The sequence below is a fragment of the Ranitomeya variabilis genome, chromosome 5, assembly GCF_051348905.1.
Source record: "Ranitomeya variabilis isolate aRanVar5 chromosome 5, aRanVar5.hap1, whole genome shotgun sequence".
Classification (NCBI taxonomy): Eukaryota; Metazoa; Chordata; class Amphibia; order Anura; family Dendrobatidae; genus Ranitomeya; species Ranitomeya variabilis.
In genome coordinates this window covers 312,054,111-312,075,833 of record NC_135236.1, presented here as the reverse complement: position 1 = coordinate 312,075,833, position 21,723 = coordinate 312,054,111, and the positions used below count along the sequence as shown (strand labels likewise).

Genomic DNA, 21,723 nt, shown 5'->3' with positions numbered 1-21,723 from the left:
TTTGATGCTCTGCCAGGCCTTCACTGCGGTGGTTTTCAGTTGCTGTTTGTTTGTGGGCCTTTCTGTCTGAAGTTTAGTCTATAACAAGTGAAATACATGCTCAATTGGGTTGAGATCAGGTGACTGACTTGGCCATTCAAGAATATTCCACTTCTTTGCTTTAATAAACTCCTGGGTTGCTTTGGCTTTATATTTGGGTCATTGTCCATCTGTAGTATGAAACGACGACCAATCAGTTTGGCTACATTTGGCTGGATCTGAGCACACAGTATGGCTCTGAATACCTCAGAATTCATTCGGCTGCTTCTGTCCAGTGTCACATCATCAATAAACACTAGTGACCCAGTGCCACCGGCAGCCATGCATGCCCAAGCCATCACACTGCCTCCGCCGTGTTTTACAGATGATGTGGTATGCTTTGGATCATGAGCTGTACCACGCCTTCGCCATACTTTTCTCTTTCCATCATTCTGGTAGAGGTTGATCTTGGTTTCATCTGTTCAAAGAATGTTCTCCAAGAACTGTGCTGGCTTTTTTCGATGTTTTATAGCAAAGTCCAGTCTAGCCTTTTTATTCCTGATGCTTATGAGTGGCTTGCACCGTGCAGTGAACCCTCTGTAGTTACTTTCATGCAGTCTTCTCTTTATGGTAGATTTGGATATTGATACGCCGACCTCCTGGAGAGTGTTGTTCATTTGGTTGGCTGTTGTGAAGGGGTTTCTCTTCACCATGGAGATTATTCTGCGATCATCCACCACTGTTGTCTTCCGTGGACACCCAGGTCTTTTTGCATTGATGAGTTCACCAGTGCTTTTTTTCTTTCTCAGGATGTACCAAACTGTAGATTTTGCCACTCCTAATATTGTAGCAATTTCTCGGCTTGTTTTTTTCTGTTTTCGCAGCTTAAGGTTGGCTTGTTTCACCTGCATGGAGAGCTCCTTTGACCGCATGTTTACTTCACAGCAAAACCTTCCAAATGCAAGCACCACATCTCAAATCAACTCCAGGCCTTTTATCTGCTTAATTGAGAATGACATAACGAAGGGATTACCCACACCTGTCCATGAAATAGCCTTGGAGTCAATTGTCCAATTACTTTTGGTCCCTTTAAAAACAGGGTGGCACATGTTAAGGAGCTGAAACTCCTAAACCCTTCATCCAATTTAATGTGGATACCCTCAAATGAAATGTGAAAGTCTGATTTTCAACTGCATCTGAATTGTTTTGTTTAAAATTCATTGTGGTAATGTCTATAACCAAAATTAGAAAAATGTCTCTGTCCAAATATATATGGACTTAACTGTATCTCCCAACATTTTAAGAAACGTAGAAGAAAGTGTATTGCAGCGTTTAGACAGTTATTTTACTCCTACTGAAGCCCCTGAGTGGTCTCACTCACTATGATACCCCATTCATGACCCCCGTAGAATATTATGCCCCCACAAAGTGTGATGACCCCACGCAGTATGATTTTCTCACAAACTTTACACAAAGTATGATGCGCCACAGCACATCACACATTAAAATTGTCACCACAGCCTTCTACACAGTATGCTGTCCACCCCAGGAACCTATAAAAAGTCTGATGTCCACCAAAGCCCCCCAGACAGTATGAGGACCCCGCAACACATACAGAGTATGATGTTCCCCATAATTATCCTATACAATATGATGGTCACCACAACCCCCAACATAGTATAATATATCCCATAGACCTCCAGAAGGTATCATGTCCACCACAACCACCCTACACAGCATGATGTCCACCACAACCATCCTACACAGTAAGCTGGTCCTCCCCACGCAGTATGACAGATCTGTCATACACTATTGAGATCCCCCATAGCCAAAATACTTTTTGACGGTCCTCCCACAGCCCCTAAATAGTAGCCCCCTCATTAGTAGCAGGACTGTAGTAGCCTCCGAGAGATGAGATGCTTCACTTTTACATGCTTAGTGCTGACGAGCTAGTCCTGCAGCCAGTGTCTCCCCCTGGAGGAGCAGCCTGGCACAGCACACAGCGCCACACTCGGTGACTTCCGCGTCCTTCACATTGCGGCCACCTACAAGCACATACAGTGCAGGGGGCCTTCAGATAGCCGTCTGCCTCACTGCCTGTCCACAGGCAGGCACCTGATAAATGTAGCTGCTTCTACGTGCAGCTCGGTAAGCATTGTACTGCAGCACGTTCAGGCGGCGGAAGTGTCCCGCTGGGTTATGGTGCTCAGGAGCCCCGTGTTGTGTGCGGGCTGCTGGCCGGCGCCCTGCAGGCAGCTGTGTGGCGGGGTCCTAGTGCTGGAGTCGTGCTAGGAGCGGAGTGTTTACAAATTCAAAGGTAAACGGCTCGGTGGCCGCTCCGGGGCTCCCGTTACTGCTCGCCGCGGTGCCCGTGTGCCCCCTCGCCCAGTACGAGGCATTACTGGTGGGAGTGTCTGTGGTTCTCGCTTAGTGTCCTCCTTGTCACATCCTGGGCCGCACATGGGCTACTGCGACGTGCCCGGGGGTGTGACAGGTGTGTGACCGCTGCCGTGTCGGCAGCCCTCGGGGGTGCCAGGAGGCTAGTGCCTGCCAGCACCCATCACTGGTGGCACCTGCTGCCCATGGGCCCTAGGGGAGGGGGCCCTCCTGCGCCATTACTCGGGCTGTAGAGATGGCCTTAGTCAGCGGTGTACAGACCTGTAGTAGGCGGCATTTCTCCTCCAGCACTAGAGTGCTGTTATTCTGACCTGAGCCACATATGAGCTACAGACCCTATTGACCAACCGCTAGCCCTCTGTGATCGGACCACCCAACATTGCACAAGATGGTGGCCTATTAGGGTGGTAGTGCAATCCAAGGGAATGGGCCAGTGTGTATATTATATGGCCAACCCTGCGTTCTGGTCTGGATGACGGGACGGTCTTTTGGACTTTTCACAGTAAAATGGTCGTTCTGTGGTCAAGATTTCTGTTAAATGGGACCTGTCGCTAGATCTATGCTGCCTGATCCACAGGCAATGTGAATCAGAACCCCGATGTCAAACAGGTATGTCTATGGATAACCTAGTTTGAGACTGGCCAGTGACTATAGGGAGAGATCCGACTACTGTGGTGCAGCCCCGGCTGGCTTCTCCCTGCCCCGCTCCAGGTGACTTACCGGTCTCTCCCTGTGTGCACGCATGAGAAAGACCTGTTGATCAATCACAGCCGGGCAGAGAGAAGCCGGCCGGGGCTGCGTCAGACTAGTCGGATCTCTCCCTATAGTCCTCAGTTGGCAAGTCACACTGCTTTCCCTGAAATGCCATGTTTCAGAGTAAAACATAGTTGGCTGCAGTCTCTGATGCATACTGTCCATAGCAGCATGATTCCAGTGACTGGTTCCCTTTGATAGAAGCACTCCCATTACCCTAGATTTTTTTTCATTTAGTGGGTGTATATGCACGTAGCGTGCGAGTATTAAAGGGAACCTGTCACCCCCAAAATGGAAGGTGAGCTAAGCCCACCAGCACCAGGGGCTTATCTACAGCATTCTGGAATGCTGTAGATAAGCCCCCCGATGTATCCTAAAAGATGAGAAAAAGAGGTTAGATTATACTCACCCAGGGGCGGTCCGATCCGGGGCCTCCTATCTTCATAGGATGGCGTCCTCTTCTTGTCTTCACGCTCCAGCGCAGGCGTACTTTGTCTGCCCTGTTGAGGGCAGAGCAAAGTACTGCAGTACGCAGGCGCCAGGAAAGGTCAGAGAGGCCCTGCGCACTGTAGTACTTTACGCTGCCCTCAACAGGGCAGACAAAGTACATCTGCGCAGGAGCTGCGGCAGGAAGATAAGAAGAGGACGGGATCGTATGAAGCTAGGAGGCCCTGGACCGGACCGTGACGCCCATCGGACCCGGACCGCAGCGGGACCGCCCCTGGGTAAGTATAACCTAACCTGTTTTTCTTACCTTTCAGGTTACATCAGGGGCTTATCTACAGCATTACAGAATGCTGTAGATAAGCCCCTGATGCCGGTGGCCTTAGCTCATATACGATTTTTGGGGTGACAGATTCCCTTTAATTTGATAGCAAGAATAATGCTGACCGCAAGTAAAATACTGACTAAAGGCGTTTTCCAATACTTTTATATCAATGAGCTATACAGAGAATAAGTTAGCAATATAACGCACAACAGTGCATGAAGTGAAACACTGTATACTGTTTAGCGGCTAGTGCAGATTATGTTTTGCTTATTTAGCCGCATCATGTTCCACAGCGTTTTACAGACATTATCATCGCTGTCACCATTGAGACTTTTGAGTCTAAATTCCCTATCAGTATGCCTTTGGACTGTGGGAGGAAAGCGGTATACGCAAACCCAGAACATACAACTCCTTGCAGATGTTGGCCCTGATTTGAAGCCAGAACCCCACAGTAAGGCAACAGTGCTAACCGCTAAACACCCATGCTGTCCACACCACTACTTTCTTCAGTAGGAGCAGTTCTGCAGTACCCAGCAGCAGCCACTACAGTGTTTGATCTTTTGTCTTTATAGACTGTTTTCTTCCAGCAGCTAACAGTTCACCAGTTGGAGTGTTGGCTGTTAGACCCCACCAATTTAATATTCATGTCCTATCCCAAGGATGGGTCACAATTAGGTTTTAGAGTGCGTTTTTGAAGCAGGATAAATATTAAGCGTCAAAAACAATGTCTTAGGCTGGCTTCACATTAGCGTTTGGCAGGGCTGCGGACGAAAGCCTTCTTCCTCCGTGAAGCAACGCCCACTGCCACGCCTCTTGCTTCAGCTCCGCCTACGTTTGCATGTCCTGCGTACCCTATCTTTAACATTGAGTATACAGGCCATACGAATGTATGCGGATGCCTCCGCATGCTTCGTTTTGAAGCTACGCCGACCGCAACAAAATGCAACAGGTGAAGGTAAGCACAGCGTCAAGACGACGCATGTGGAGGCATCCGCATACATATGGCCTGCATACCCAATGTTAAAGATAGAGTACGCATGTAGACGGAGCAGAAGGAAGAGGCGCGGCAGTGGGCGGGCCTTCACGGAGGAAGAAAGCTTTCGTCCTCAGCCCTGCCAAACGCTAGTGTGAAACCAGCCTTAGGCTACTTTAACACTAGTCCGTCGGTACGGGCCGTCGCAAACCGTCGGCCCGACGTACAGTGTGTTAATGTAGCACAACGTGGGCAGCGGATGCAGTTTTACGCATCCGCTGCCCCATTGTAAGGTCCGGGGAGGAGGGGGTGGAGTTTCGGCCGCGCATGCGCGGTCGGAAATGGAAGACACGATGCACAAAAAGTTACATGTAACTTTTTTTGTGCCGATGGTCCGCCAAAATACGACGCATTCGTCGCACGACGGATGCGACGTGTGGCCATGCGTCGCTAATGCAAATCTATGGAGAAAAAACGCATCCTGCGGGCAACTTTGCAGGATGCGTTTTTTCTCCAAAACGACGCATTGCGACGTCCGTCACACGACGCTTGTGTGAAAGTAGCCTTACAGGTCCTAAAAAAGGATGGGATTTATAGTACCGTAATCCTACTCCCACTGTAATTCTTTAATGCAGTGTAATTGGGGCTGTGGAGTCAGAGTCCTGGGGTCGGGGTCCATTTTGGTTGTGTTGGTATAAAATAGACCACCTCTGACTCCTGAAATATATACTACATTGGGTACAGTAGTACATTGCAGCAGGATGTGCTGTAAATATTTTCATAATATTTTGTGAAAGTTATGAAATGTCTTCTCTTTCTGATCTCAGGATCTTTGCTTTTAGCTGAGATGAATCTGTGCTGCACTTTATGTACATGTTCAGTAGTGACCAGGGCTGGGGAGTCGGAGTCAGGGAAACTGCCTTCACTGCCCTGTGTGTAAACTCTCCTGCATTTTCAGGCACATGACATTTTTTGATCGCTTTCTATTCTGATTTTTGGGAGGCAGAATGAACAAAAAACAGCAATTCATGAATTTCTTCTGGGGGGTTTATATAGTTCCATGTGTGGTAAAATTGATAAGGCAGCTTTATTCTTTGGGTCAGTACGATTACAGCCATACCTTGTATCATTTTTTTTATGTTTTGGCGCTTTTATACAATAAAAACTATTTTATTTAAAAAAAATAATTATTTTTGTATCCCTTTATTCTATGAGCGGTAACTTTTAAAATTTTTCGCTGATGACTGTATGGCGGCTCGTTTTTTGCGGGACAAGATGACGTTTTCAGCGGTACCATGGTTATTTCTATCTGTCTTTTTGATCGCATGTTATTCCACTTTTTGTTCGGCAGTATGATGATAATGCATTGTTTTTTGCCTTGTTTTGTTTTTTATGGTGTTCACTAAAGGGGCTAACTAGTGGTATAGTTTTATAGGTCGGGTTGCTGTGGATGCGGCGACACCAAATTGTACTTTTATTGTTTAGATTTTTTTTTCTTTAAAATATTTATTTGATAGAATAAATTTTATTTTTTTTATTTAAAAAAAATATATATATTTTTACAATTAAATATATATTTTTTTCTTTTTCTACCTTTTTTTCTTTGTCCCACTTATGGGACAATCATTTTGTGCAGGCTCATCCTTTCTATAGTTTGCAGATGAAGCAGCATCTGCATGCCATATAAGCTGTCAGCGCTGCACTGACAGAGAGAGACTTGGTGATCATACACTGCGTGCATGATCACCAGAGCGAGCGCAGAGAATTTCCTAGCTCTGGTGACCCGGATGTCGTCACACCGCAGAGTCTCCGATGCAAAGGCAGAGGGATTGTCAGCCCCTGTGCCGGCAACCGGAATGCTGCGATTGTTTTCGATGGCAGAATTTCGTTGGTTAAAGTTCCAGGAGCGGTCTGTGACCACTCCTGGCACCTAGTGCCAGCTGTCAGAATCAGCTGACACCCGGTGGCAATCAGCCGTTATCCCCCGTGATCGTGGCCAATCGCTGAGACGTACTATTCCGTCCAAGGTCACATTGGCCCGAGTCACATGGACGGGATAGTCTGTCTGATGTCAGAAAGGGGTTAATATATTCTCTTGCCAGAAGCTCGCATTTAGCAGATGAATGCTACTAGACCCTTTCCGGGGTAGCAAGGGATTAAGCAAGTTTAACCCCCCTTTCTCTGGGCGGGGGCAAATAAAATGTAACGGACATGCTAGATTTCATGGAGTGATCATTACTATGATATTGATGACCTATCTGTCTGATGGGTCATGAATATCAGATTGGTTGGGTCTTATCCCAGGTACCCACGCCTATAGGCTGTTTTCCACTCTTCATGCAGTTGGTGTAAATTGTTGTGCAGCTAAACACCGTAGTATTGTGAACTGTTTAGTGGCCGCTGCTAGGTGCTACAGACTGGCATTTATTCACTCGAACATGCGCTCTCTGCAGTGCCCGACAGCGGCCACTTATCCGACGATGAAGCAATGGTGCTATGTTCCACAACTATTTATTGCCGGTTGCTGCCAGAGCTGATGGGGTCCCAGATGTCAGACCTCCACCGATTTGATATTGATGACTCACCAGGCGGATAGGTCATCATGATCATAGTAATGAAACACTCCATTAAATCCAGTATACAAAGTTCCCTTTTCCCAGCAGATCTCAAGGCACGCCACCAAGAACATTGAAGATATACACTTAATTTCTCCTTCAATTAAACATCAAGAGTTATACTACAAAATCATATTGAGATGGTATAAGACCCCAGATATTCCCAACAAAGTCAATAATTCCTACTCGCCTAACTGCTGGAGATACAATCTGATATCTGGATCACCCTCCCATATTTGGTTTAATTGTTGTTCTAAAATTGCATCTTTTGGGGAAACTATACATAAACATATAGAGAAACCTCTGAAAATATTATTCTCTTTAACACCCCAATTAATCCTTCTTAACATTCATTCTCAACATCAACATAATAGTACCTGTATTATAATATCCCATCTCCTTAATGCAGCTAAAAGTCTCATAGCAAGACATTGGAAAGACACTGACCCTCCCTCCCGTTCAGAATGGATCAACAATTCCATGGTTTGTAGGAGCCAGAACTCTTGATGGTTGGTAGGGGATCAAATACATATTTCTCACTGCAAAATGCAAATACATTTATATAATTTATACAATGTGATTTTCTGGAGTTTATCTTTGACTAGATGGTGGCCCGATTCTAACGCATCGGGTGTTCTAGAATATGCATGTCCACGTAGTATATTGCGCCCAGCCACGTAGTATATTGCCCAGCCATGTAGTATATTGCCCAGTGATGGAGTATACAGCACAGAGCCACGTAGTATACAGACTTAAAATAAAAAATAAACATACACTCACCTTCCGAAGGCCCGTTGAAGTCCTGGCCCTGTGTGCGGTGCACGCGGCAGCTTCCGGTCCCAGGGTTGGTATGAGCGCAGGACCTGTGATGACGTCGCGGTCACATGACCGTGACGTCATGGCAGGTCCTTCTCGCATACCATCCTTGGCACCGGAACCTGCCGCTTGCATGGAGCGGTCACCGGAGCGTCGCGAGGAGCGGGAAAGGCGGCGGAAGGTGAGTATATAATGATTTTTTATTTTTTTTAACATTAGATCTTTTTACTATTGATGCTGCATAGGCAGCATCAATAGTAAAAATTTGGTCACACAGGGTTAATAGCAGCGTTAACAGAGTGCGTTACACCGTGGCATAACGCGGTCCGTTAGCGCTGCCATTTACCCTGTGTGAGCGCTGACTGGAGGGGATTATGGAGTGGGCACTGACTGCGGGGAGGAAGGAGCGGCCATTTTGGTGCCGGACTGTGCCTGTCGCTGATTGGTCGTGGCTGTTTTGCCACGACCAATCAGCGAGTTGGATTTCCGTGACAGACAGAGGCCGCGACCAATGAATATCCGGGACAGACTGAAGTACCCCTTAGACAATTATATAGTAGATATTCTGTCTCTCAATGTTAAAATTAACCTACCCTTACAATTATAGACTGGTCATGTCTTTGTCAGTGGGCAAACTTACAAAAGCAGCAAGGGATCAAATACTTTTATGTTGTGGACACATTTTTTTGGGAGGAATACAGTAAATCACGCTCGTTTATTTGGGTAAACATTATATGGTCTTTATGCCACAGCGTGAAATTTACAGGATTTTTGTTATATTTCCAAATCGATTTTATTTCAGAAATGTGTCTTTCACTTTTTCTTCAAAGGTTTGCATTGTTCAGATAATGCCAGCAGAACGTAAGAATCCATCAAACATGGAAGAGAAAGATTCTGCAGGTGTTTCCAAAGACTCTTCTGATAAGCGGGCAGCAGGTGTTAGAGAGAGGGCGAAAGATGAGCTAAAGGTGGGAAGCAAGAAAGACGCATCAAGGGTCACAGAAGAGAAGAAGAAAAAAACGGAAGATGACAAACGCAAGAAGGAGGAGAAGGATGGTAGGAAGAAGGAGGAGGAATCAGGAAAAGCTGTGGAGGAGGAAAAACGCGCTCAAGAGGAGGAAAGAAAAAAGCGGGAAGAAGAACTGAGTCATCAAGAAAAAGCTGCTGCCCTAGTAAAGTAAGTACATAGGGGCCAAATATTCTAGGTTGGGGTTTCCTCCTATGCCTTTTCTTAATGTGCTAAATTCAGTTTAATAGGTACGACTCTGTGCACTGTATACATCTGGCCGCCGCCAGAGCTGATAGCAACTGCCCAGTGTGCTCCCCCACCAATCTGATATGGATGACCTTTCCAGAGGACATCAATATCTAAAGGTACCTTCACACGAAGCGACGCTGCAGCGATAGCGACAACGATGCCGATCGCTGCAGCGTCGCTGTTTGATCGCTGGGGAGCTGTCACACAGACCGCTCTCCAGCGACCAACGATGCCGAGGTCCCTGGTTAACCAGGGTAAACATCGGGTTGCTAAGCGCAGGGCCGCGCTTAGTAACCCGATGTTTACCCTGGTTACCAGCGTAAAAGTAAAAAAAACAAACAGTACATACTCACCTGCGTGTCCCCCAGCGTCTGCTTCCTGACACTGACTGAGCTCCGGCCCTAACAGCAGAGCGGTGACGTCACCGCTGTGCTTTCACTTTCACTTTAGGGCCGGCGCTCAGTAAGTGTCAGGAAGCAGACGCTGGGGGACGCGCAGGTGAGTATGTACTGTTTGGTTTTTTTACTTTTACGCTGGTAACCAGGGTAAACATCGGGTTACTAAGCGCGGCCCTGCGCTTAGTAACCCGATGTTTACCCTGGTTACCAGTGTAAAACATCGCTGGTATCGTTGCTTTTGCTTTCAAACACAACGATACACGGCGATCGGACGACCAAATAAAGTTCTGGACTTTATTCAGCGACCAGCGACATCACAGCAGGATCCTGATCGCTGCTGCGTGTCAAACTAAACGATATCGCTAGCGAGGACGCTGCAACGTCACGGATCGCTAGCGATATCGTTACAAAGTCGTTTCGTGTGAAGGTACCTTAAGTAGCAGACAAATCGTTTAAATATATTCATGTTTTTTTTTTATAGGGAATGTATTTATTTAGAAAGGTTCACCCTCGTGTTTGTGAAGTTTCAGGGTGCAGGCCAGCTAGCAGCTAAGATTATTTTTTCATTAATGGAGTAGTATTATAGTTTTTATCACTTTAACATAGAATAAAATGTGACATATAAATCTTTTTTGATGCAGGGAGAAAGAAGAAGCACATCAATTGCACCAGGAAGCCTGGGAAAGACATCAGGCCAGAAAAGAGCTGCGGAGCAAAAATCAAAATGCTTCTGAGCATCGTCCTGAAGAACACTTTTTCAGCCGTCTGGATTCCAGTCTCAAGAAAAACACTGCCTTTGTGAAGAAACTAAGAACCATAACTGAGCAGCAAAGAGATTCCTTGTCCCATGATTTCAATGGCCTTAACCTAAGCAAGTACATTGCAGAAGCCGCAGCTTCGATAGTAGAAGCAAAGCTAAAAATCTCTGATGTTAACTGCGCAGTGCACTTGTGTTCTCTCTTCCACCAGCGATATGCCGATTTCGCCCAGTCTCTGCTTCAGGTTTGGAAGAAGCACTTTGAAGCTCGCAAAGAAGATAAAACCCCGAACATTACTAAACTGAGAACAGATTTGCGCTTCATTGCAGAACTAACCATAATTGGTATTTTCACTGATAAAGAAGGTCTCTCATTGATCTATGAACAACTGAAGAACATCATAAATGCTGATCGGGAGACCCACACTCATGTTTCTGTGGTCATAAGCTTCTGTCGTCACTGTGGTGATGACATTGCTGGCTTGGTTCCAAGAAAAGTCAAGTGTGCATCTGATAAATTTAATCTAAACTTCCCACCTAGTGAGATTATCAGCCCAGAGAAGCAGCAGCCTTTTCAGAACTTGCTGAAGGAGTACTTCACTTCTCTAACAAAGCATCTGAAGAGGGACCACCGGGAGCTGCAGAACATAGAACGGCAGAACAGGTATGGCTTGGGTACATCTGTGAAGCCAAGGGACAAAGCTGGTTTCACATGTGCAACATTTACACTCCAAGGAAAGGACCACGATGTCTGGACCTGCCATGGTTCTCCTCACCAGAACTTAACAGGTTCACGTATGCTTATGCTTGGGTCAGGAGAACTGTTGCCGGTCCCAAGTTGATGCCATGATTAACCCCTTAAAGACCAGGCATATTTCAGTTTTTGCGTTTCCATTGTTTTGCTCCCTTTCTTCCCAATTACAAGTGCGATGAAATTGCAAAAAAAAGTGGAGTTCCACATTTTTTTTTATTTTTTTTTTACCTTGTTCACTAAATGCTAAAACTGACCTGCCATTATGATTCCTTCGGCTCATTATGAGTTCTTAGATACCAAACATGTATAGGTTCTTTTTTTACAGTATTTAAAGGGAACCTGTCACCCCCAAAATTGAAGGTGAGCTAAGCCCACCGGCATCAGGGGCTTATCTACAGCATTCTGGAATGCTGTAGGTAAGCCCCCGATGTATCCTGAAAGATGAGAAAAAGAGGTTAGATTATATTCACCTAGGCGGGCGGTCTGATCCGATGGGCGTCGCGGTCCAGTCCGGGGCCTCCCATTTTCTTACAATGACGTCCTCTTCTTGTCTTCACGCTGCGGCTCCAGTGCAGGCGTACTTTGTCTGCCCTGTTGAGGGCAGAGCAAAGTACTGCAGTGCGCAGGCGCCGGGAAAGGTCAGAGAGGCCCAGCGCCTGTGCACTGCAGTACTTTGCTCTGCCCTCAACAGGGCAGACAAAGTGCACCGGAGCCGCAGCGTGAAGACAAGAAGAGGATGTCATCTGATGAAGATAGGAGGCGCCAGACCGGACCGCGACACCCATCGGACCGGATCGGGACCGCCCCTGGGTGAGTATAATCTAACCTCTTTTTCTCATCTTTCAGAATACATCGGGGGCTTATCCACAGCATTCCAGAATGCTTTAGATAAGCACCTGTTGCTGGTGGGCTTAGCGCACCTTCGATTTTGGGGGTGACAGGTTCCCTTTAAGTGCTGAAAAAAGAAAATCCAAAGTTTGTAAAAAAAAAAAAAACAATTTTCTGAGACCCGTAGCGTCTCCATTGTTTGGGATCTGGGTCTGAGTGAGGAATTATTTTTTGCGTTTCAAGCTGACGTTTTTAGCGATACAATATTTGGGTAGATCCCATCTTTTGATCGCCTGTCATCTGCATTTTATTGCAATTCGCAGCGACCAAAAAACATAATTCTGACATTTTTAAATTTTATTTTTTCTCATTTCGTCATTTACTGATCGGATTAATTGTTTTTATATCTTGATAGATCGGGTGTTTGTGAATGCAGCGATACCAAATATATGTATTTATTTTAATTGTTTTATTTTGACTGGGGCAAAAAGGGGGTGATTTGAACGTTTATATTTTCTCCTTCGCCTCATTGGGGGACACAGACCGTGGGTGTATGCTGCTGCCACTAGGAGGCTGACACTAAGTGATACAAAAAAAGTTAGCTCCTCCTCTGCAGTATACACCCTCCTGCTGGCTCTCAGCTAACCAGTTCTTGCTTAGTGTCCGTAGGAGGCACACGGACGGGTCTGCTATTCAGACCCAAAGAACTCTTTACTTTTATCTTTTTACCTTTTACAACGGACGAATGGGGCGACGGATCCTTTCATGGTTCCGATCTCCCCGAACCATCAACAGGCGAGCATAGGAGTGTTACCTCTCCGTATCCTCTCCTGCGACGTGGGAAGCCACTGCCTGAGCTGATTCTAGGGGCGACTTGCCCCTTCAAGGGCACCAATCTCCCCCCTCATCAGACGAGCACTGGAGTGGCACCTCCAGTATCCTCTTCTGCAGCCAGGCCTATTGCCGGACATTCAGCCCTGCCCACCAGGTTTTACCTCGGCTGTTCAGAGGCACTTTCCAGCGTGGCGTCCGAGCAGCCCCCACTGCACCACCACTATTAAAAGCAGATGGTACAAGGAGGCGGATGGTACCTCCACCTTCCTGCTAAAGGGAAGATGGATTGAGGTTTTTCTCTATCCCTGCACCGTCCAAACAGCAGCAACAGCAGAGGATCCCTTCTTAATGACCTGCTGAACAGAGCTGCATACTCTGCCTTGCAGCAGATTCCTAGGTAAGTGCTGGGATTTGAGCGGTTGGAGGGCTCTGAGCAACCGGCGTTTTTTCCCCCTTTATCCTTTTTTGCAAGCGACGGGTCTTTTCCCCTTCTTTCTCGCTCGGCACCAAAAGTTTAGCCCCCGGCTTCGGCTTCGTGTAGGCCGCAACCTGGAGTCTCCGCCCATGCTAGGCTGCGCGTAGGGCTCCACCCCCTTATTCAGGCGCTTCTCCCTCAGGACGAGAACACGCCATATTCTCGGCGGCCATTATCATCCCCCTGCCGCTTCCGGACACAAGCTGTGTACATCCGGAAGCGGCTGCTGCATCTGTCCTGGCGGTGTTTTTCAGCGCTGGAGAATCTAATCCAACGCTGACGGGGGATTCAGGAACCGGGTAGGGAGACGCCGCTCCATCCCTGTCCCCGCTCTTTTCCCCACAACCCCATCTGGCAGCAGAGGTGGATAATAGTTTTAAAAAACTGTGTCCATAAAGCTGGCCTTAAGGCACACGACCGGCATAAACGCACCACCAGCATGAGCGCTATGTTCAGTATTCCCTGGTCCTAGAGCTAGTCTTAAAGGCTCCCGACCAGCAACCCCTGGTCTTATAGTTACACGACCAGCATCCCCTGGTCTTAAGGGTACATGACCAGCATTCACTGCTCTTAAAGGCACAGGACCAGCATTCCCTGGTCTTAAATGCACATCACCAGCATGGTCTGAAAGGCTCATAACCAGCCTGAAGCCAGTCAGTGTATTTAGTTCAAATGAGCGCAGGAGCCTTCCGCCTCCGCCGATCCCAGTCTTTTTTCCCAGAATACCTAGTTCCTCTAAGTTCGTCACTGCCTGCAATCCATGGCTTCTCTGACCAAGAGATTGTATCCCTATTTGAACCCGCTGTGGTTCGGAGTGCTCGCAGGACCAATACAAATGGATCCTCTCCTACACGGGGGCCGTCGGCTAGCAAAGGCCACAAATATTCTAAACGTACAGGCGTCTCAAAAACAGGAGCTTCGCTTCTTGATTTCCCTCACCAATGATTTGCTGTGAACTAGACTCCGAATCGGAGATGACCTTGGATCTGGACTCTCAAAAGCCTCAGCACAAGCTGGATTCGCCTATTTTGGCCATCAACCAATCTCTGTCGATTCACAAGGACTATGGTTCTGCTCTAGATCACGCAGGTTTTCTCCAAACGGAGATAAACTCCCTAGTAGTGCATTTGCCTTTTTTCCTGGACAGTGAGCATCTGGATAAGCGATTCACTGGCGAGCACCATAGTAGCGCAGTGGAAAACACTGGTGTTTATACAGCATGGGAGTCCAGGATTCCAGCCTTACCGTGAGCAGTCGCAAATGGTCTTGCTCTAGAAACAGAAGCCTCTTGAAGCGACACCAGATGACATGCCTGGTTTAATTGTTTAAGGGCGACGGGTCCTTCAAAGGACACCGATCTCCTCTCGTCATTATCAAATGAGCACATGCAGTGTCATTTCCATGTGTACGCTGGGCGACGGGTCCTTCAAAGGATACCGATCTCACACCATCATCAAGTGAGCACATGGAGTGTCGCCTCCACGTATACTCTTCATTAGCTGGGCCTAATGCCAACCCGGTCCTCCCAGGGACTTGAACTCTGTGGATGTACAGATGCCCTCCTTTTGACGTCCGAGCAGTTCCCCTCTGCATCGCCACTATTTAACGGACGATGCGTGGTGGCGGACGATTCCTCTCCACCTTCCTATTAAGGGGATGGTGGATTGAGAGTTCATCCTTTTATCTCTGCACGTTCAATGACGGCAGCAACTCAGGAGATGGCTTGTTTCCTCACCTGGCGGATGCAGCCGCGCACTTTGCTACCTGGCAGCTTAACCTCTGTGTTATACCTACCAGTATCCCTGCCTGATGGATCATCTTTTAAAAATACCATGGACTGTCAGACAATGACTCGTTCTGTCTTGCGGCATCGAGTTCAGCGCTTTACCTCTCCTTAGCCCGCACGGGTTGCCAGACCAATGGTCTACTGGCCGGAGACCTTAGCTTCCTTGCTTCACAATAACAGAAAAAAATTGGAGTAGTGTCCGCAACACATAGGAGTGTCCTATGTAAATGTGCTATACACCCCACCACAGGGTTTTTAGTCTGTGTTGCTTTTGTTAGTGATAGTTTCAGTGTTGGTCTATATTTATTTGATTCAGATTAGTTCTCTCTCTTTCCGGAGACAGTACACCTGGCCAATCAAATCTCGTGAGCGGGAGGCTTTGTGATGCACGCCTCTTTCAATGCTGCTAGTTGCACGGCGCTGTCTGCAGCGAATGCCATTTCATTCAGAAGGGCTTTATGGATCAGAGAACGGAGGCATACTCTGTGTTAAAAAAAAAAAAAAACCTCTTGACATCACGCCCTTAGAGTGGTCGCTTATTCGGCGAATAGTTGGGGGTGTTCCCTACCTTGAAACAAAGGATCGCAAGTGTCCTATACACTGTGTTCCAAATTATTATGCAAATTGGATTTAAGTGTCATAAAGATTTAATTGTTTTGTTTTTCAAATAAACTCGTGAATGGTATTGTCTGAGGGCTTAATGTATCACTGAAATCAATCTTAAACACATGTGATAATTGGTTTTCCAGGTGATTCTAATTAAAGGAAAACTACTTAAAAATGATGTGCCACATTATTAAGCTGGTCACAGTTTTCAAGTAACATGGGAAAGAAAAAGGATCTCTCTGCTGCCGAAAAGCATCAAATAGTGCAATGCCTTGGTGAAGGGATGAAAACATTAGAAATTTCCCGAAAACTTAAGCGTGATCATTGTAGTGTTAAGAGATTTGTGGCTGTATCTGAGCACAGATGTGTTTATGCTGATAAAGGCATAATGAGGAAGATTTCTGCCAGGCAAGTTCATCGGATTAAGAGAGCAGCTGCTAAAAAGCCATTACAAAGCAGCAAACAGATATTTGAAGCTGCTGGTGCCTCTGGAGTCCCTCGAACCTCAAGGTGTAGGCTCCTTCAAAGGCTTGCTGTGGTGCATAAACCTACTATTCGGCCACCCTTAAACAGTGTTCACAAGCAGAAATGGTTGCATTGGGCCCACACATACATGAAGACTAATTTCCAAACAGTCTTGTTTACTGATAAGCGTTGAGCAACTTTGGATAGTCCAAATGGATGGAGTAGTGGATGGTTGGTGGATGGCCACCATGTCCCAACAAGGCTGCAACGTCAGCAAGGAGGTGGAGGAGTCATGTTTTGGGCCGGAATCATGGAGAAACAGCTGGTAGGGCCCTTTAAGGTTCCTGAAGGTGTGAAAATGACCTCTGCAAAGTATACTGTATAGAGTTTCTGACTGACAACTTTCCTCCATGGTATAAAAAGCAGAAATGTGCCTTCAGGAGCAAAATCATCTTCATGCATGACAATGCACCATCTCATGCTGCAAAGAAAACCTCCGAGTCATTGGCTGCTATGGGCATAAAAGGAGATAAACTCATAGTGTGGCCTCCATCTTCCCCTGACCACAACCCTATAGAAAACCTTTGGAGTATCATCAAGCAAAAGATTTATGAAGGTGGGAGGCAGTTCACATCAAAACAGCAGCTCTGGGAGGCTATTCCGACTTCATGCAAAGAAATACAAGCAGAAACTCTCTAAAAACTCACAAGTTCAATGGATGCAAGAATTGTGAAGGTGATATTAAAGAAGGGGTCCTATGTTAACATGTAACTTGGCCCGTTAGGATGTTTTGGAGTTAAATAGCTTTTTTGTTCACTTAATGTGACCGCCTAATGCTGCAAATTCCACAAATGAGCATTTTCAGTTCTTTAAAACATACCAAATGTTTAGAAATTCCACTGTGCCTAATAATTTGGAACAGTGCATTTTACGTTTTTATTCATTTTGGAGATTATACTGTTATCATTGGGAGGTTTATTCAATAACATTCGATGTATACTATAACGGGTGATGACTTTTATTAGACTGACTGTCATTTGCACCAACCATTTAGGAAAATCCGAGAAAAATGTCAGTTGCATAATAATTTGGAACATAGTGTAGATCCAACCCACAGCTTAAGGGTTGTCCAAGACAGGCTAGATCTAAGAGATCTTGGTTCCAAAAGAGGACTGAAAAGTAAGACCGATCCTGGACCTCTAAATTCTAACAAGCTTCAAAAAGGTCCTCCTTCTTGGATAGAGTTCCTCCACTCGGCCATCACTTCAATGGGAAAAGGTGGAGTTTTTTTCTAGCATCCATCGGCATTCGGGATGCTTACCTTCACAAGTCACGACCTTACCTTTCGGCTTTGCTACTGCTCCCAGAGTGTTCGCCATTATCGTGGTGGCGGTCATGTCCCTCTGGCACTCTGAGTGCGTGGCCATCCTGCCCTATCTGGTCGACTTCCAGCCATTCTTCCAGGATTACGCTGAGCCCGTCTATATATACCTTACGATACCCTTCCTCACTTGGGTTGGCGGATAGACTTAGACAGGTCTTCCTCGTTTCCAGCCTGGCATCTATCCTTATTAACGATGATCCTGGACACCCCCAGAGGGTTGGAATCCTCTCTTGAGACAAGGCCGTGGTTCTTCAACAGGGAGCCCCCTGCACTTGGTCACTCATCCCCACATTTCGGGCCGGAATGGCCATCCGGCAATTCTGGCAAAAGCCAGAACGGCCTGTCTGGTCGTGGACTATCTCTTCTGCTACGTCTTTAAAAGAAGCGGGTTCTCAAGACAGAGCTGATTTTCAGCCCCGGTCCGTACCTGCCCTCATTCCTTCCGATTTGTTATGTGGCTCCTTGGGTGGGATAATAGCAATGGAGGCAGTTCCCTTCGCTCCGCTTGTTTTTTTTCTGCAGGTCAAACAGGTTTCCAGAGGGTAATCGCTGAACATCTTTCTCGTCCAGGGAAGATCCCTTCTCCCTGTTCAATGGTTGCTAGTGACTACAGAGCGTCACCACACTGCTCAAGGTCTCTGGTTATCTCGGAAATCCAGCCTCCCGATCTTTTTTTTTTCTTGGGATCCCAACAGTACCTCTGCTCTTACAGCAGGCCCAATGCCCTCTGGCAGGTCTCCCCATCCAAATTCAGTTGGATATTATCACGGCTGTGCAATACTTCTATTATCTACCAGGTACCCGCGGTCAGGCACCTTGACTTTCGTACCTCACTCTCTCATGGGCCAAGGTCTATCACTTGGTGTTCTCGGCAGTACTCGTCCCAAGAGTAGAACTCTGGGCGGCAGTTTTTTTTGTTTGTTTTTTTCCTCAGCCGCCAGTGTCTCACCTCAAGTGAGTGGGAACTTCATCCGGAAGTCTTCCAACATATCTGCCTTCACTGGAACACTCCAGATGTAGATCGGATAGCATCCATACTGAACGCCAATGCACTCGAGTTCATGGTCCGGACTCGAGACCCAAAAGCCATCACAGTGCCTACTCTAGTTCTTCTGGGATACCAGCTCCATCTCGCCTCTTCCACTAGCTCCGAGGGTCTTTAGGAAGCAGGAAGGCCCCCAGTGGTCCTGGGAGATCTGCATTGTCCAAGTCAATTCAGACGAGTCTTTGGAGCTGGCCGCTCTGTTCCTTCAGATCTTTTTTACTTATTACCATCAAGGCAAGGTTTTCCTCAGGCCGTCCCCGTCCCTTGTTACCAAGGTGGTATCTTACTTCCACTGTTACGAGGGCATCGTTCTTCCCTCTTCTCTTTCGGCTCCAGTCCACAAAACGGAATGGGTTCCCCATACCCTGGACAATGTGAGAGCCCTGAGTAGGTACGTGCGGAGGACGGCGTCCTTCGAGAGGACGAACACCTTCATTTGAGCTTCTTGGCGCTTTTTTCAGGAAGGCCTTAGCCGTTTCTTTCTTCGGCCATGTTAGCCTGGTGAATTCTTTACACATCCACAAGTCCTTCCGTGTTAGACGTCAGCCTTTTTTCACTCCACTCCATCAGTCGAGGTTTCTTGGGTTCCAGACACCAGGCGTCAGCAAAGCACGTCTGTCAGCTTCGCGGGTTCATCCTGTCCGCATGCACCTTTTGCAGCACTATACTTTCTGGACTTCCGCAGACGTGAGTCTGGGCAGGCGCACTCTGCAGGCCGCAGTGGCGCACTTGTAACTAGCGGTGACACAGGGCCTGATCTGATGTTGTTCCCACCCAGGGACTGCTTTGGGACGTCCCACGGTCTGTGTCCCCCAATGAGGCGAAGGAGAAATAGGGATTTTTGTGTACTCACCGTAAAATCCTTTTCTCCGAGCCATTCATTGGGGGACACAGCTCCCACCCTGTTATTAGCTTGTGGTTGTTTTATAACATGTATAATTTGACGTGCTATACTCTCATATATGATTTGACATACTATGCTCTCATATGTTGTTATTGATCTCCTACTGCTTTTGCACCGAACTGGTTAGCTGAGAGCCAGCAGGAGGGTGTATACTGCAGGGGGGGAGCTAACTTTTTTTGTATCACTTAGTGTCAGCCTCCTAGTGGTAGCAGCATACACCCACTGTCTGTGTCCCCCAATGAATGGCTCGGAGAAAAGGATTTTACGGTGAGTGCACAAAAATCCATATTACTCTGTCGCCTCATTGGGGGACACAGGACCATGGGTGTTATGCTGCTGTCCACTAGCGACACTATGCATAATCTGAAAAAGATTAACTGTGGCTCCTCCTCTGCAGTATACACCCCTGGACGGCGTCAGCATTCCCCAGTTTTTGCTTAGTGTCGCATAGGAGGCACACCTAAAAGATTTTTACTCCGTTTTTTCCGACGGGATTACAGATGAAGAAAAGAGGGTCTCCTGTGAGACGCTCGACATGGCTCCTTCCCCGGCCCCCTATTATGGGGTGCCCAGTTGAAGTAGAGATGGCTATTCCCCATGTTGTTCCTTCCCCAGTCCCTCGGGTGCTGGTTTGAAGTCGAAACCCCCCCCCCCTCCTTCCCCAATTCCTTTTGGTTTCTGGGTTGAGGTCGAGGCGAGGATAAAGGCACCTGAAGGTGTGACAACAGCACCCTCCCTAATCCCCCTCTGGGGGAATTAGGTTGAGACACCTCAGGTAGGGCCTGTACAGGCAGCATTCTACAGCTCCCAGCAATGGGCCAGCACACTGCGCCTGCATCCAGGGACCCCAGCCCAGCTGCGGGCTCCTGTTGGGGCCGGGGGGGAGTGCAGGCAGGCATGGCACAGACAGAAACAGGGCTCCCTGCACCCCTGTCTCTGTGGCAGCACCAGCTCTATACTGCCTCAGGGAGACCCCAACTGGGTTCCCCCTTCCGCTTATAGCCCCACCGCCATCCTGCCTTTAAATCCGGGGGGTCCGGTTCAGATCCGACCCCCTCCTGGACTTTCGCGCCGGTCTGGAGCCCTTCTGGTCCTCAGGCATCTAATTTAGGCCCCGGCTTCGGCCTAGCTGAAGCCGCCGCCGCCTCCTCCGCCCCCCCGGCCCGCCCCCCGGATGACAAATATGACACTCTATAGTGTCATAAAGGGGGTGGATCGAGACAGAAAGGGCGCGCTTTTACACAGCCTTGCCGCCTTTTTTCCAGCTCTCCGCCCCCTTCTCCCCCTTCCTCTCCTTCTCAGCAGCCATTTTCTGCTGCAGATTAACCCTGCATCTCCCGGTCTGCAGGACCAGGCAGCCGGTCTCCGGAGGGCACAGGACTGTGGATCTTCGGCGCTGGACCTAGGGGCACACTGGTGGGGTAAGATCACAGCTGGGCTTTTTACTCAGCTGTGAATCCATATTACCTATAAGGCTCCCCTATAGGTTTTCTCTACCCCTGTAAGGTCCTCTGCCGGCAGCCCTTCTGCACTCTGTGCATTATGCCGGGCTCAAGGTCCAAGAGAACCAGGCAGAACTGCTATGATGCATTCTGCACAGCCTGGGGGACCGCTCTCCCCAGTGGCAGCATGTACCCGCATTGCCAGAACTGTATACAAACTAATGCGTCAGAGCCCCAAGAAGCCCCTGCCAATGCCTCGGTGTCTAATGCCACGCCGGAATGGGCTGCTCAGATATCGCAATCTATGATGCAGTCTATAGATAACCTAACCTCCACATTGCTTCAGGCTCTGCAGGGTCATGCCTCGGCTATGACCGTTACCCGGCAAAGGGAGAGCTTGACTCAGGAACAAGATGACCCTGGCACATCCACGTCTAGGCCAGGAC

At 47.7% G+C, this 21,723-nt stretch overlaps 1 protein-coding gene across 6 annotated transcripts in view; it reads left to right on the top strand.

Annotated features, from left to right (window-relative positions):
- The first annotated feature begins 2,060 nt into the window (after positions 1-2,060).
- Positions 2,061-21,723, top strand: part of UPF2 (UPF2 regulator of nonsense mediated mRNA decay) — a 124,572-nt gene continuing 104,909 nt past the window's right edge. The window contains exons 1-3 of one of the 6 annotated variants that reach the window (XM_077264579.1): positions 2,061-2,166; positions 9,172-9,518; positions 10,639-11,418. In XM_077264579.1, coding sequence (XP_077120694.1) covers positions 9,190-9,518; positions 10,639-11,418 — 1,109 coding nt within the window. In that variant the 5' untranslated portion in view covers positions 2,061-2,166; positions 9,172-9,189. Of the gene's footprint in view, positions 2,336-2,377; positions 2,513-3,001; positions 3,025-9,171; positions 9,519-10,638; positions 11,419-21,723 lie in introns of those variants that run through there. The other 5 variants (XM_077264577.1, XM_077264582.1, XM_077264578.1 and 2 more) reach the window with 5 other exon arrangements.